Source organism: Hydra viridissima, unplaced genomic scaffold, assembly GCF_058129835.1.
Source record: "Hydra viridissima isolate aposymbiotic clone 2 unplaced genomic scaffold, HvirCarnegie_v1 scaffold_5, whole genome shotgun sequence".
NCBI lineage: Eukaryota > Metazoa > Cnidaria > Hydrozoa > Anthoathecata > Hydridae > Hydra > Hydra viridissima.
The window spans coordinates 9,553,837-9,567,338 of NW_028324304.1; the positions used below are offsets into that span (position 1 = coordinate 9,553,837).

Consider the following 13,502-nt stretch of genomic DNA (forward strand, 5'->3'; position numbering starts at 1 on the left):
AAAAAAAAAAAAAAAAAAAAAAAAAAAAAAATCAAATTAAGACATAAACTGCATTTTTAGCATAATGTTGTCTTGGCTTTTAGTAAATAAATAAAAGCAGTAAGTTCCAATAATGAAACTACCTATTGTTCATTTTTAACAATAGACACCAACGTGAAGGTAAGCCAAGCAGTCTATCAACACAAAACATCACAACAATAACACATAACAATAAAATATTTACACCCTTGACCCTAAAATCTAGCGAAAATAACAAACCAAATTAAGATATGAAAGGCAAAATTATAAAACCAATTTAAAGTTAACTATATTTATCTTTTTACTAATCATATAACTACATAAAAGTATATTTGTTTTTATATTCAATATTAGTTATTCAATTACTTCAAATTTAGGACATTAAAACACCCTAGATTTAAAGGTCAAGGTTGCATACTCTCCCATACACATTACGCTAAAAATAAACAGACATTAGTGTGTTTCCAGAATAATTAAAAAAGGCTAGACACAACCTAGCTCTAAAGCAGTAACACTGCCTGACACTAAATGCTGCCAAGTCACACATCTGCTCTAAGTACACCGCTTGGCTGGCAAGGTTATCAATCTTGCTCAATATAATGCCAACTCAATAAACATATAACACCACTTTGAAAACATGGAAACAACATAATTTAAACATATATACAGCTATAAACAAATATGGTTTCATATAACACATATAAACATATTATAACACATATAAACATATTAAATTACAGGTATATTTATCAAAAACTATGAAAAAAAATATTAAAATAATAAAAATATAACATTATTTGTGTAACACTTTTCACCTACCATACCTTGAATGAGATGTTTGTCAATTTTGAAAAACAAAATATTTAATGCTCTAGTTCTTGAACATACAACATATAGTTGACCATGAAACACAGTTTTTTGAGATATGCTCCAACTCTATCAAATGTTTGACCTTGACTTTTATTAATTGTCATTGAATAAGCCAATCTGACAGGAAACTGATGACGTTTCAGAACATAAGGTAAATTAGAATCTGATGGAGCCAACTGAATTCGAAGAACAAAAACCCATTTACCACCAGAAACACCTGCCAAAACCTCTGCATCAATATAATTATTTTGAAGAGCACAAAATTTCATTCGAGTACCATAGCATAATCCAGCTTTGAGATCTAAATTTCTAAGTAGCATAACTACACAACCAATTTTCAATTTTAAACAATGAGGTAGCATAGCTGAAGGAGTTAAGCTATTCAAAAACTCAACAGGAAAATTATTTCTTTCATTAAGGTCATTAGTATCAATTTGATCAGCACTTAAATAAATTTTGGCCTCACCCGGTAGACATTCAAGCACTTCTTCATTGATAATGAATCAACATTAGTTGGTGTTAAAATCACGCGTTTAGAATAATCATTTTGATCAGCATCTCCAAAAATCTTTTCAACAACTGATTCATTTTCTCTAATAATTTACTGATTTGGTATTTCAATGAATCCTTTAAAAGAAACCTCTTTGACAGGTATTGTTCCATTCCCAAGTTTTAGTAGCCATTGGGAAAATTCACCTTCCCCATCTTGTACTCTAATATTTTTAGTTAATGCAAACTTCTGCACCCATTGCCAAAGCAAAGAACATTTTATACACAATTCTACTATTTCAGCTGGTTGTGTTTATACACAATTCTACTATTTAAGTTGTTGAACATTTTCATCAAAATTTTCTAGATTTAAGCCTATAAACTCATCAATAACAGGCAGATTGTAATCAGCCAGCATTTTACCACTTTCATTAATAATCTTTTCAACTTGATGAAGAGTAGCTTGTTCAGCTATTAGAAGTAAGATTGAGCGGTGAATGAAATCTTCCATCATAAAAGCTTTGCATGTATTCCAGAGATGTAAAGGATTGTCAGATTCACAAAAGGTGAAAATAATTGAAAACTGTCTAATTTGCTTTGGCATACGGGTCTAATCATTATATTTCAACAAATTCCAAGAGAACTTTGTGGGGCACCATCTCTGATTTTCCTGATTTTTACATATCATTATCTACACAATGTAAATAGGTTAAATGTGCAATTTCAGAGTGCAACGGTTCCAAGTGCAACAGTTTAGAAATTATAGCCTTATGAACACTCTCAGGTAGCCTCCCTCGGTTCCTCAAATGGTAAAAACAGACAACTTTAAGGCCTTATAACTTTCAACAATTGGCTCATTTTTTCTAGAACTATTTTCTAGATATTTCTGTCTTAAAAATAGTGATTTTCATTAGCTTGTATCATGTTAGAAAAAAACTACAGCCTCCTCAACTTTGAAAAAATTCTAAAAAATCCTAAAAAAAAGCAAAATGAAGTTAACCGTAGTATTTTTCTATTCATCAACAAGTCCTTACATGTTAGTTTTCTGATTAGCTACAATTGTCTGCAACAAATGGGCAAAATATAAGCAGCTTGTTACATTTTAGAAATCAGTTTTATCTAAAAATATATAGTCCACTTGACTAAAAAGTCCCATTTTCAGCCATTTGGGGATAGCTCATAAATTTTTCTAACACTTTGTATTGATCTGATATTAACAGCAAATAAGGCCATTAGACCTAACTTTATAAAAATGTAAACATTACAAACTTGTCATGTTCACAACAAAAATGGCATCATTTTTTAATACCCCTATTTTTCAATTATCAGGGCTGAATAGCGTTATTGGAAACCAGTGCCCCTCCAACCTGCCTCCTGGCCCATATGAGAGATAACCTATCATAAGTCATTTCTTAAAAAAAAAAAAAGATATGCTGGGTTACTTTCTCCTTGATCTGGACTTTATACTGGATAGGAGCACAACTAAAGGGGTAATAACTATATAGAGCCTGCATTATTGTTCGAAGGTGATACTCAAAAAAGTTTAGTTAATCATAAAATTGCAATTTAATCTTTATTATGTTGATTTTTTTTTATAGCTGATTGAATTGCTAATAATTCAAGGCAAAAGTAGGACAGTGGGTTCATACATTACTGGCAATAAGAAGTAAAACAAGACTAATCAAGCCATTTTAATATTGATTTGATGTTTTGTTTAAATAAATAAATTTTTTTTACAAAGTGTGAGTTTCAATTTTATTAGTTAATTTTAACTATTTATCTAAAAATCCAATGATTCTATATACTATACACATATAAAATCTAAGGAGGTACTTTTGAGCATACTAATTTGTAGCTCATCTCATTCAGATGCATTCAAAGATTCATTTAGCAACTTAACTTTCTTTTTTATTTTATTGTCTATTTGTAGCATACTCATGCTGGATGATCTTTTAACAGGAGACAAACCAAATTTATTAAGACAAAGATTTATAGTATCAATTGGGATGACAGAGTTATGCAGTAGTATATAATCTGGGTCATGTCTCTTGTCAGCTTCTTCAACACTCTTGATTTTTCTTACACAATCAAAACATATCTTTTTCCCTGGAATTAAATCAGAGTTCAGTTGATCATGCTCCAGAGTGACAGTTGTCAGGTTTCCTTTAACAATCTTTGAATGAATTGAGAAAGGGTCACAACTTATTTATGGTATATTGAATAGTAATTAATAAATTGAAACCTGTGGTAAGTGCAAATTGTATGCAGATGAATATTTTTTATTCCAGTTCTTAAGGTCAGCAGGTATTTATCTTTATTTAATATTTCTGAAATTTCAGACTGACTGTAATATGTATTTTTATGACAATCTAACTTTAATGCGATTAGAACAACTATTCATGTTTATCTAATAAATTTAACCAAGATGAAATATTATTGAACCTTCTTCTGTGTAAATTTATATGAAGTTATGTAGGAGAAGTAGGTTCATTAATGATTTGATTTTACATACATACATACATACATACATACATACATACATACATACATACATAAGATCCAACAATTAATAACAAAGTTTATTAAACAGAAAAACATCAAGGTAAGTTATTTTGAGTTATAAATGCTTATATATTTACATTTACAAAAGGGTATAGTATATAGAATCATTGGATTTTTAGATAAATAGTTAAAATTAACTAATTCACTTTTCTAAATTTTCTAAAAAAGAACAAAAATAGTTAATAGCATCACAGAAACTGCAATGTAGTAATAACCATTTTATGGAAATAGCATTAGTATAACTTTAAGTAACATCCATACCCCTATTTTCTTTCTAAAAAGTAAGATAATAACAATAAAACTGCAAAAAGAAAAACTAAAACAAAATATAGACAATTTAAAAAATTAAAATCCTTTCTACTTTATCTAATAAAAATTTAAATCCTTTCTACTTTGTCTAATTGAAATTTAAATCCTTCCTACTTTACCTAATTAAAATGTATATATAACTATTTTATATACTTACTTCAATTATAAGATGATCTTAGCGATGATTATTTATCTTAATATGATTCTTTATGTAATATATGTAAACTAATAATTAAATTCCTAATCTAAACTATTAATTTAATTCCAAAAGGAAAAAAGTTTCAACTCGCTTAAGAGATCCTTCTCCAAAGGCCGCGTGCAACGGAAATACTTGCTCTTTCAAAGCCTAGTAACTAATGACGAAACGACGTTAAACGTTAAGCATTAAGCATTTCTGTAGGAATTATATTATAGATTACAATGGTGAAAATTTCATAAAAAACGAATAATTCTACAAAAAGTTATGCACGTTTAAATAGCAAAATTTCACAAGAAGGATTGCTTAAGAAAACTGTGACCAATATAAAAATTTCATATTCGGCTAACGGCAAATTTGTAGTCGAACTTAATTGTTTATTTGCGCAATATTTTGCTTCCGTTAAGTTTCAATTCAACGTAACGCTTTTATAAAAAAAAGTTATGTTAAAAAAATTGTTAGTATTTTAACTAATTTATCATGTTGATTAAAATGAAATGTTTTTCATAATGAAATAAAAATTAATAATTAAGTCTTATAAATTAATATGATAAATATCGCAGATGCAAGCGTAATAATAACCTCTATGTCATTATAATATTCTATTAGGCTCTAAGTTATTATAATACTATACCTTATTATACTTATATTATGTAATTTATGTAATATTTTAGTATGTAATAAATACTGTGTATATAATTAAAGGCGTATTCCATTACTATATATTATTTTATGCTGTGTATAGTGTATATTTATATACCCAGCTAGAAAGTCAAAAGCGAACTTAAAGATTCATGGTTTCTTAAATTATACCTATTTTTCGTGATCCTGTTTTCGGATAGCACTTTAATAAAAGTAGTAATCGATTTATTTCGATTGCTACTCCCCCCCCCCCCCCCCAAGAAATTTAAACTTCAATAAATGTAAATAGTTAAACAAAAAAAAAAAAATCTTTTGCTTAGTAATGTTTTTAACAGAATTGTGGCTATGAAAATAGCCTTTTTCGTGATAATTGTGACAGCCTAATCCGAACAAGACGCATCTTTTCTATTTACCAAACAGCATTGAAATCATAGATAGAAAATGTAGATTCTTGTCTTCTGAAGGTATCAATATCCACAGAAGCAAAAGTCTAACTTTCAGCATGCTCTGATAAAACCTTGCAATAATAAACAAAATAAATTATATCTGGTATGCCTTAGTTAATGCATCAGCATCCAAGCAAATATTGGATGTCAATAACTACCCCACTTCCTGAAATAAGATCTGATATATATAAATAATGAATAAGAGAAATATATATCATTTCATAACTTTACCCAAAAAAAAAATGCTTGGGGGAGCATAATATAAACAATAATTACAATTGCAAAAATATTTCTAACAGTTTGACTTACCTATTATCTTTAAATGATATCTATTAACACAAGCATATAAACCATTTTACTCTTTATAATTAAACTTACCATACTATTATCGGTTCAATCACAATTTGTTTATGATATCACCATATCACTGCTTATGATGTATGCAGAGAGTTGATATTAAGTCATATCGTACTCAACACCATCATCATCCTCATTCTCATTTGGTTTCCAATAAGAAACTATATATATGGCACTGTTCTTTTTTTAATGCTAAGAAGTCTCCCATAGTATATATCTTGACTGTTAGTGTCAGCATCATGCCACATGTGGCATATATTTCTCCCAACAGCAGTACCATTGAGAATGTCTTCAATATCTGCAGCCGCATTACTTTCCAAATCAGGAAACAGTTGCTTTATCTGCTGAGGCATGCAAGATTTTAATACTTTTTCCATTTTTCTTCTTTCTTTGTCCTCCTTAATTTTTATCATTTTAGCCTTGCGTTTAATCAACTCCACCTTCATTTCTTCATGGCATTGTATGTTTGCTAAACGCTTTTTTTCGGGCTGAGGAGATGGACCAAGCTATCAATTTATTTCGTACATCAGTTGGTTTTTTAGAAAGAAAATCAGTTGTCCTATTTTTGCATGTGCGAATTTTTGATGACAAGAAACAAAGAGTGGCATTACAAGCTTTCTGCTTTGCAGTGCTAAACATACCTGCAATTTCTTTTAATTTTCAGAGTCAATGTTATAAGATTGTGCTGATAGTGTTTGGGACTTCAATTGATCAGTTGAGGTCATGTTGAACTGTCGCTCATACTGACGGTCAATAACACTAATGATAGCTTTTAGGCAGCTAGCTAATGCGATATCTCATTTCTTCAGTCCTTGGGCAAAAGTCAATAATTGAATTAAAAACCGGATCATTGAAATCACCACCAAAAAAGTCTATTTTTCTATGAATAAGGGAAAGGGCCATTGTGCTGCTTTCAACAACTGCATTGCAAACATCTTTGACAACTTGAATGCCAGAAAAGTAGTCAAGTCCATGACTTGATGCAACATAGAACTTTTTCATCCAAGGACCAGTAAGTAGCTTTCCAATTAATGCTAGGGCACACATCTCAGGATACCTTAAATTAAATATAATATGTCATAAAGTATATGATAAGGTCAATATTACATCATAAAATCTAACCTGTTTCAGATTTGAAGTCTTGGAACATACAATTTCTTAGTCCTCCACACAAAACTACTCCAGAAAACAGAAAACTTTGAAGTTTGTGGAAGTGATGGATCAAAACTCCACATGTATGAAAAAGGATGTGCAGTCTATTTCCTCTATTGCGTGGTATTAACCCTCTGGGCAGGCCATGTTTGTCCAAAAAATTAACAAAGCCTTTTGGATCACCTTAAAAAAAAAAAAATTATCAGCAAGTGTGCAATGCAAAGAACTTGGTTGTAAATTTGAAACAAGTATGCTAATCAACAAACTTTTTATGTTCAGAATATTATTCAAAATCATAGTTTTATCAGCAAAACAATATTAGAGTAATAATATGATAAATAGTTTATTTATTTATTTACCTTTACTGTCCTTATAACGGAGTTTATTGAGCTGAACAACAATGTTTGCTGCAAAGCAATCTCTACCAAAAAGCTTGCCTTTTGAAGTTTCTAAGGCTTTAAGTGATGACTTGCAAGCAGTTGTGATTGTGTCTAAGGGGTGAAGGTGACAGTTCAGTTCATTTAATGATTTCTGCCAAAAAGTGTTTAACTTTGTTATCATTGCATGGTTCACTGCCACTCTGTCACTCATTGTGTTAGCTATGTTGCCAATAATAGTGTTTCGTACATCAGTATATTGTTTCTGGTAAAAGTCACTATACATCTTAGCAAGATTATCCACAGACTTTGCAATATAACTCATGTAGTCATAAGCTGTACCTCCTGCAAGTTGATCAATGGCTACAACCATACATAAAGATTTAGTTGTTAAGTGCACAACATTTACATGAACCCCCTCCTGGGTTGTAGCATCAAAACCAAGTGTCAAATTTTTTGTTGAGAATCTCAGCAGTCTGGAGTTCTAAAATAACACCTAGCTCACGCATCATCTGCTCCACAGTTGTGCAATGTGGAATTTCACTAAATATATATCCAGTGTGTTCTCCAACTTTATGAAGAAGTTGTGGCACACAGTGAGTAGGAACTTGACATGCCAACATGTCATAGATTACTGCCCTAATATTGGATGAGAAGACATTTTTATACTTTGTGTTTTGTACTTTTTGCTGCATTTGTTCTATCTTCTCATGTAACTTAAGCATGTCATTCTGAAGGGCAGAAATCTCTGCATTCTTTTCAGTAATTCTAGCTGTTTTCTTAAACGAAAATTTGCAACTTGAAGCTTTTTTAATTGTAAATTAAAATGTTGGAGTTTTAATTTATTCCTCAAACTTTTAATTGCCTTGTCTTTGTGAGCGATGCTCTCATTAAGATGTTTAAATCTTGCCCTTACCTTAGCTTTTTTCTTTAACACTTTTAACTGGTCAGCTCTTAACCTGGATAATGATGGTCTTGAATCAGATGAAGATAAAACACTTATATGTTTAGGAGATGAGTTAAATGACAAAGATGAAATAGTGTTACTTGATTTTTAGGTTGACTGTAATGACTGTGCTGCTGGCAATACTGCCATTTGACACAAGAAAAGCTCATTGCAAAAGTCAAAAAAATGTTTAGAATCTCTTAAAAAATTGCATGCCCAGTTTTTTGATTCTTTAATAAGAAGTTTAATATGACTTCTACAAATCTTGAAGCCATAAAGCTTATTGACTTGTTCAATAGTTGCTTTTTGTGATTCATCATTGCTAATGAACATAAACAGTATATATCCATTTCTACAGTCTATGTCTATTTGTGAAGGCAAAGTGAAGTTTGATGGTAGATATTTTTTTGCTGCACCACAAAACACACGCATATTCTTTTTGGGTCCCATGATACCTTAAAATGTCAATTATTTTTAAAATGAATAAAATTTTTTTAAGAGAATAATGTTTTCTTTAATTTCATTTTTTTACAAAAACAAAAATCACTTACTTATTTCTGTTTAGACAAAAACACATGAATTGCTTTATAAGATGACAAAAGTGCACATAATTATTTTTTGGTAATAATTATGAGCAACTTTATCATAACATAAATATTATTTGCATGCTAAACTTTTTTTAAAAAAAATGACCATATGATGCATCATAATGCACATATGGTCATATTGTCCGATACCTCATTGACTTATAATCATAAAAAATTTATCATAAATTATCAACAAATTAAAATACAAAACTAAACTATTAAATGATAGCATATTGTTATTAAATAATGTTGTATTATTTAACAACATTAAACAATAACAATAAAATATATTTTATTATGGCAGTTATAATAATTATGATTATATAATGCAAAGAGATTATTATGAGCAAATCAGAGGTGCATCATATAGATACTTTTTTCAAATTGTTAAGCTATTATGATATTCGTTCTTGTTTTTAAAGAAATTGGCTATAATGTTAGAAATATTATAAATATAATTGTTAGAAAATCGTTGGGAGGGCCGGCCCTCCCCCCCTCAATCCCCCATTATATTGCGAAAAATATTAAACTAAGGTACCTATTCTGCTACAAAAAATTAGGTGTCTGCTACATAATATTTTTCAATGAAATTTCGCATGCACATAAAAAATTAGTTTTTAAACTGGGCCCAATACATTTAAAAAAAGACTCAACTTACCTTCGATATCAATTTTATATCTGAACTACGACGAAGTTTTTCAGAACAGTTAATTCAATAATAGCAGTAGTAACTGCAAAAAAAAAAAAAAACAAACACAAAAAAAACAATGAAGTTTAGCTATTCTACTTTTTAAAAAATAAAAATGTTGATATGAAATTCTAAAAAAAAACACAACAAAATGCATTCTTACAACACATACGCCAAGTACGCAGTGATAAAATGGTCGCAGATTTTGATTACAAAATCGGTGCCGTAATTGGATAGATACGCACATACCTAAACCAAGGTTATTTCTTGTCATAGGGTCAAGTGACCAAATCCGAGCCAGTGACCAAATTTCAGCCACATTTTAAATTTAATATTTCTGTCTTGGTTTCTGCTTTATGTTTGTAAATCCGACTTTTTTGAGACTGGTATGAACTCAGCCAATACAAAAAAAAAACATTATTTTAGTTGGCGGGTGTTTATAATAGAAGTATTATAATAACAAAGACTTATCTCAAAAAAGTACTAGTTTAGATTTAAAAGATTATGTAAGCATCCAGTTTGAAGCTTATAAACATTAAATATTTATTACTTAACGAAATGGTGATTATTTTGAACCATAAATATATTTCTTAAAATGACAATTTTAGCTTTATAATTATGCCGAGTCATTTCTATAGATTGTATTTCTGAATCAAATGCACCTGGTAGAAAGACCTAAATCCGGCCAGGTTTTATACCTTATTCCGGCCAAGACCGAAATTAGGTTCACGAGTGTCTAAAAGTTACTCATACTTGTAGGATATTTATATTATTAGATTTTTTTCTTTTAATATAAGTACTTTATGTTATATTTATATCCTAAAAGTTATCAATCTTAAATATATGGACTTATTTAGTTAAATATTTATGTAATATTTTTTAAAATATGAGGACGAAGACTTAAAAATAAACAAGTCTAAATAATTGAATATATATATGTACGTGGACTGATTTTTTAAAACTGAGCATATACTAAAATGTTATATATCATTAGTAAGCCCTTCAATACAGTATTTTAAAGGTGAAAAAATTGTTAAAAACGAACAATTTAAAAAAAAGTTATGACGTTTTTAGTAGCAAATTTTCGATATATGGATTTATTGAAGAAATTGGTTCCAAAAAAAATTTTTTTTTCACTGAAATTGTTATAACTTTGTCAAATCTTATCCAAATGCCTAAACCTTGGTATCAAAAGATAGATGTAAGAGTAGGCTACAAGTTCACATAACTCTATAAATAGAAAGGGTGTATAGAGGGCCAGAGGGGGAACCGGAACACCATCGTAACCTTAAAAAATACAAGTTTTTCACACGAAAGAGTGTTTTTCTGATAAGATATGTTATCTTTATACACAAAAAGTTAATCTAATTTGCTTCCATTCCATTTCCAAATATTAGTGGTCTTTTTTAGATTAAAGGGTGGACGTCTTTGTTACGTTTTAACACCCTCGTAGTGAAATGTTACATTCTTAAACATATTTAAACCTAAAAAACACTTATTATATTTTGTGTTAAAAAGTTTAAATTATATTTTCTTACTTTACATCATATACAAGTGGTGTATAAATTGACATTAGGGGCGGGGCATGTGCCACGCTTAACGCCCCCCGCCCCCCGCTCAGTCTTATCCAACCTAAAAAAAAATTTTTAAATATATATCAATAAAGGTTTTAAATAGAGTTTATGGGAAAAGAGAAATAAGTATTCAAGATTATTTTACTATGTTAGTTAGGGAAAGGGGCACGTGCCACGCCCAAAGTCCCCCCTCTAATTCTTATTTAAGCTTGAAAATGTTTTTAAATTGTGTTTACTTAAAAAGAGAGACATAACTTTACAAATCTTACCACATTACAAGATGCAAGTTGGAGTATCCACCCTAAAAATAAGCCAAAGAAAAAATAAATTAAAAAAATTTTTAAAATACAAAATATAACAAATTTATGTCTTGGCATTTAGTAAATGATATTATTTAAAATTCCAATAATGAAACTAAATAAATCATTTTTAACAATAGACACCACGTGAAGGTAAGCCAGAGCTGTCTATCAAAAATGTTTTGCAAGCTACACAACTTGCTGTACCATATTTGCAAATAATAGTTTTTAAACATACTAGTTGTAGTGGATTAGTACTTAAAAGCATTATGTAAAATTTAACATAAAAAAATTAATTGTGAAAGTCATAGGCTGAATAAAAAATATGAACAACATATTAATCGATGATAGCTCAAAAAATGTTAATGAGATTGGTCACTTCATTCTACTGCACTTTGAGGGATAACACAATACTAATCCATTAAATAGTGTATATAAATAGAAACATAAATTGAATAATCATTCAGAAACATTTCTAAATCATAAATTTACCAGCAGAAGGTTGTGCACATGTAACTAAAGATAAAAAAAGTTTTTATAAAAATTTGCAATTTATAGGAAAGGTGTGTACATGTTTGCAAATAATAGTTTTTAAACTTACTGGTCGTAGTAGCCAATGAAGATGTAACTAAAGGTTATCAAAGTTGTAGTTTAAAAAAAATACTCTAATTGCCAAGATATGCATAAACATATTGAAAGGTAAAAATTTGTACACATACCACTTATAGCAGATGTAGAAGGAACTAAGTTTAAAAATTATTTAATAAAAAACTTATATTGCAATGGTCAAAAATATATACACATATTAAAAAGTAATAGTTGTTAAACTTACCATTTGTTGAAGACGAGGATGTAACTAAAATTCAAAGTTTGTAATAAAAAATAAATATTGCAAAATAATGACTTTGAAATTGGTATTCTTTGATATCTATTCACAGATTAGAAACTAATTCAATTATCATTAACATATACAAACTGATACAAACTTACCAGAAGTAGGCCGTGTAGATTCGACTAAAAATGTTAAAAAAATTTTACACAATATAATTTGAAATTGTCAACATCAAGTTACAAATGTAACAATCGTTAAAGCTGTTCTGCTTAAGGTGCAACAACTACACTAAAAAAATGAAAATAAACAATGAAAATATAACTATTCAAATATAAAGACATTATTTTTATAAGCAACAAGCTAAAATTAGGAATGGTTATAAACCTATGTAAACAATAAACACAGATAAAGATAAGTATACAATAAGTAAAGAACATTAACTTAAATTTTTTAAGTGTTTTTATATATAGGAAGATATTATAAATTTTTTATTAATATTTACTTAATTTTAACTATTTTCTCTTTGTGATTATGGAAATGTTTTTTTAATTAATAAACCCAATATTTATGTGACTTATACTTAAGAAATCTTAAAAATTCCACAAAAAGCTTGTAATATCAAGACAACTAAATTCTATGTTTGCTGTATATTTTCTCATAATGTTCATCCGCTTGTACAATTTAAATATCATTTCTAAATTCATTGTGCACAATGAATTATGCACAACGAGCCATATATAGTCATTGAACTACATATTCATTGTGCACAATGAATTACACAATGACGCAACTACAACACCCCTTGATCTCTAGATCACAAAGTCTGCATATCTATTCGGAAACTTCCGCATTCGCGTCGATTTTCGGTGATTCAGGTTGTCCGCAATGGGTTCTTCCGATCCTCTAGTAGGCAAATCGGCTGCGATGGGAACAGGACGGACGTCCGATATGTGTCTCGGCAATCCATTGATCTCTACCGAAACTCCTCGTCCTTCATTTGTAACTTTTCCTCTGTTCCATTCGTTCGTACATTTCGAGTCAGGTGGTTTTACAAATACTTCTTGTCCTTGAAAATAATTGTGGAGAACTTCTTCGTTGGTTTTGGCAGAAATTGTGTGTGGTTTCCACTCATAAGAAAATATAGCTTTGTAGGGGAGC

The 13,502-nt window shown here is 29.5% G+C and overlaps 2 protein-coding genes and 1 pseudogene across 8 annotated transcripts in view; all 3 read right to left on the reverse strand.

Moving 5' to 3' along the window:
- Window positions 1–790: 790 nt before the first annotated feature.
- On the reverse strand, window positions 791–4,738 carry LOC149888521 (ATP-dependent DNA helicase PIF1-like). The gene has a single exon (XM_090088015.1). The coding sequence runs from the start codon at window positions 1,248–1,250 to the stop codon at window positions 882–884; it is 369 nt and encodes a 122-aa protein (XP_089944141.1). The 5' UTR covers window positions 1,251–4,738; the 3' UTR covers window positions 791–881.
- Window positions 4,739–5,470: 732 nt separating this feature from the next.
- On the reverse strand, window positions 5,471–9,893 carry LOC149888522 (uncharacterized; annotated as a pseudogene). Its single transcript, XR_016452660.1, has 3 exons — window positions 7,401–9,893; window positions 7,012–7,224; window positions 5,471–6,947 (listed from the first exon to the last, which is right to left on the reverse strand). The product of XR_016452660.1 is annotated as an uncharacterized LOC149888522 (transcript).
- Window positions 9,894–10,941: 1,048 nt separating this feature from the next.
- The window catches only part of LOC149888523 (uncharacterized), a 212,626-nt gene continuing 210,065 nt past the window's right edge, over window positions 10,942–13,502 (reverse strand). For 2 of the 6 annotated variants that reach the window (XM_090088035.1, XM_090088034.1), the window contains 6 exons: window positions 12,503–12,526; window positions 12,345–12,368; window positions 12,232–12,255; window positions 12,114–12,140; window positions 12,005–12,028; window positions 10,942–11,514 (listed from right to left, as the gene is read on the reverse strand). In XM_090088035.1, coding sequence (XP_089944161.1) covers window positions 11,450–11,514; window positions 12,005–12,028; window positions 12,114–12,140; window positions 12,232–12,255; window positions 12,345–12,368; window positions 12,503–12,526 — 188 coding nt within the window. In that variant the 3' untranslated portion in view covers window positions 10,942–11,449. Of the gene's footprint in view, window positions 11,515–12,004; window positions 12,029–12,113; window positions 12,256–12,344; window positions 12,369–12,502; window positions 12,527–13,502 lie in introns of all 6 variants that reach the window. The other 4 variants (XM_090088030.1, XR_016452658.1, XM_090088037.1 and 1 more) reach the window with 4 other exon arrangements.

Excerpts from the sequence above, each read along its gene's own strand:
- LOC149888521 (XM_090088015.1), bottom strand. The coding sequence starts at position 1,250 with ATGCTACCTCATTGTTTAAAATTGAAAATTGGTTGTGTAGTTATGCTA.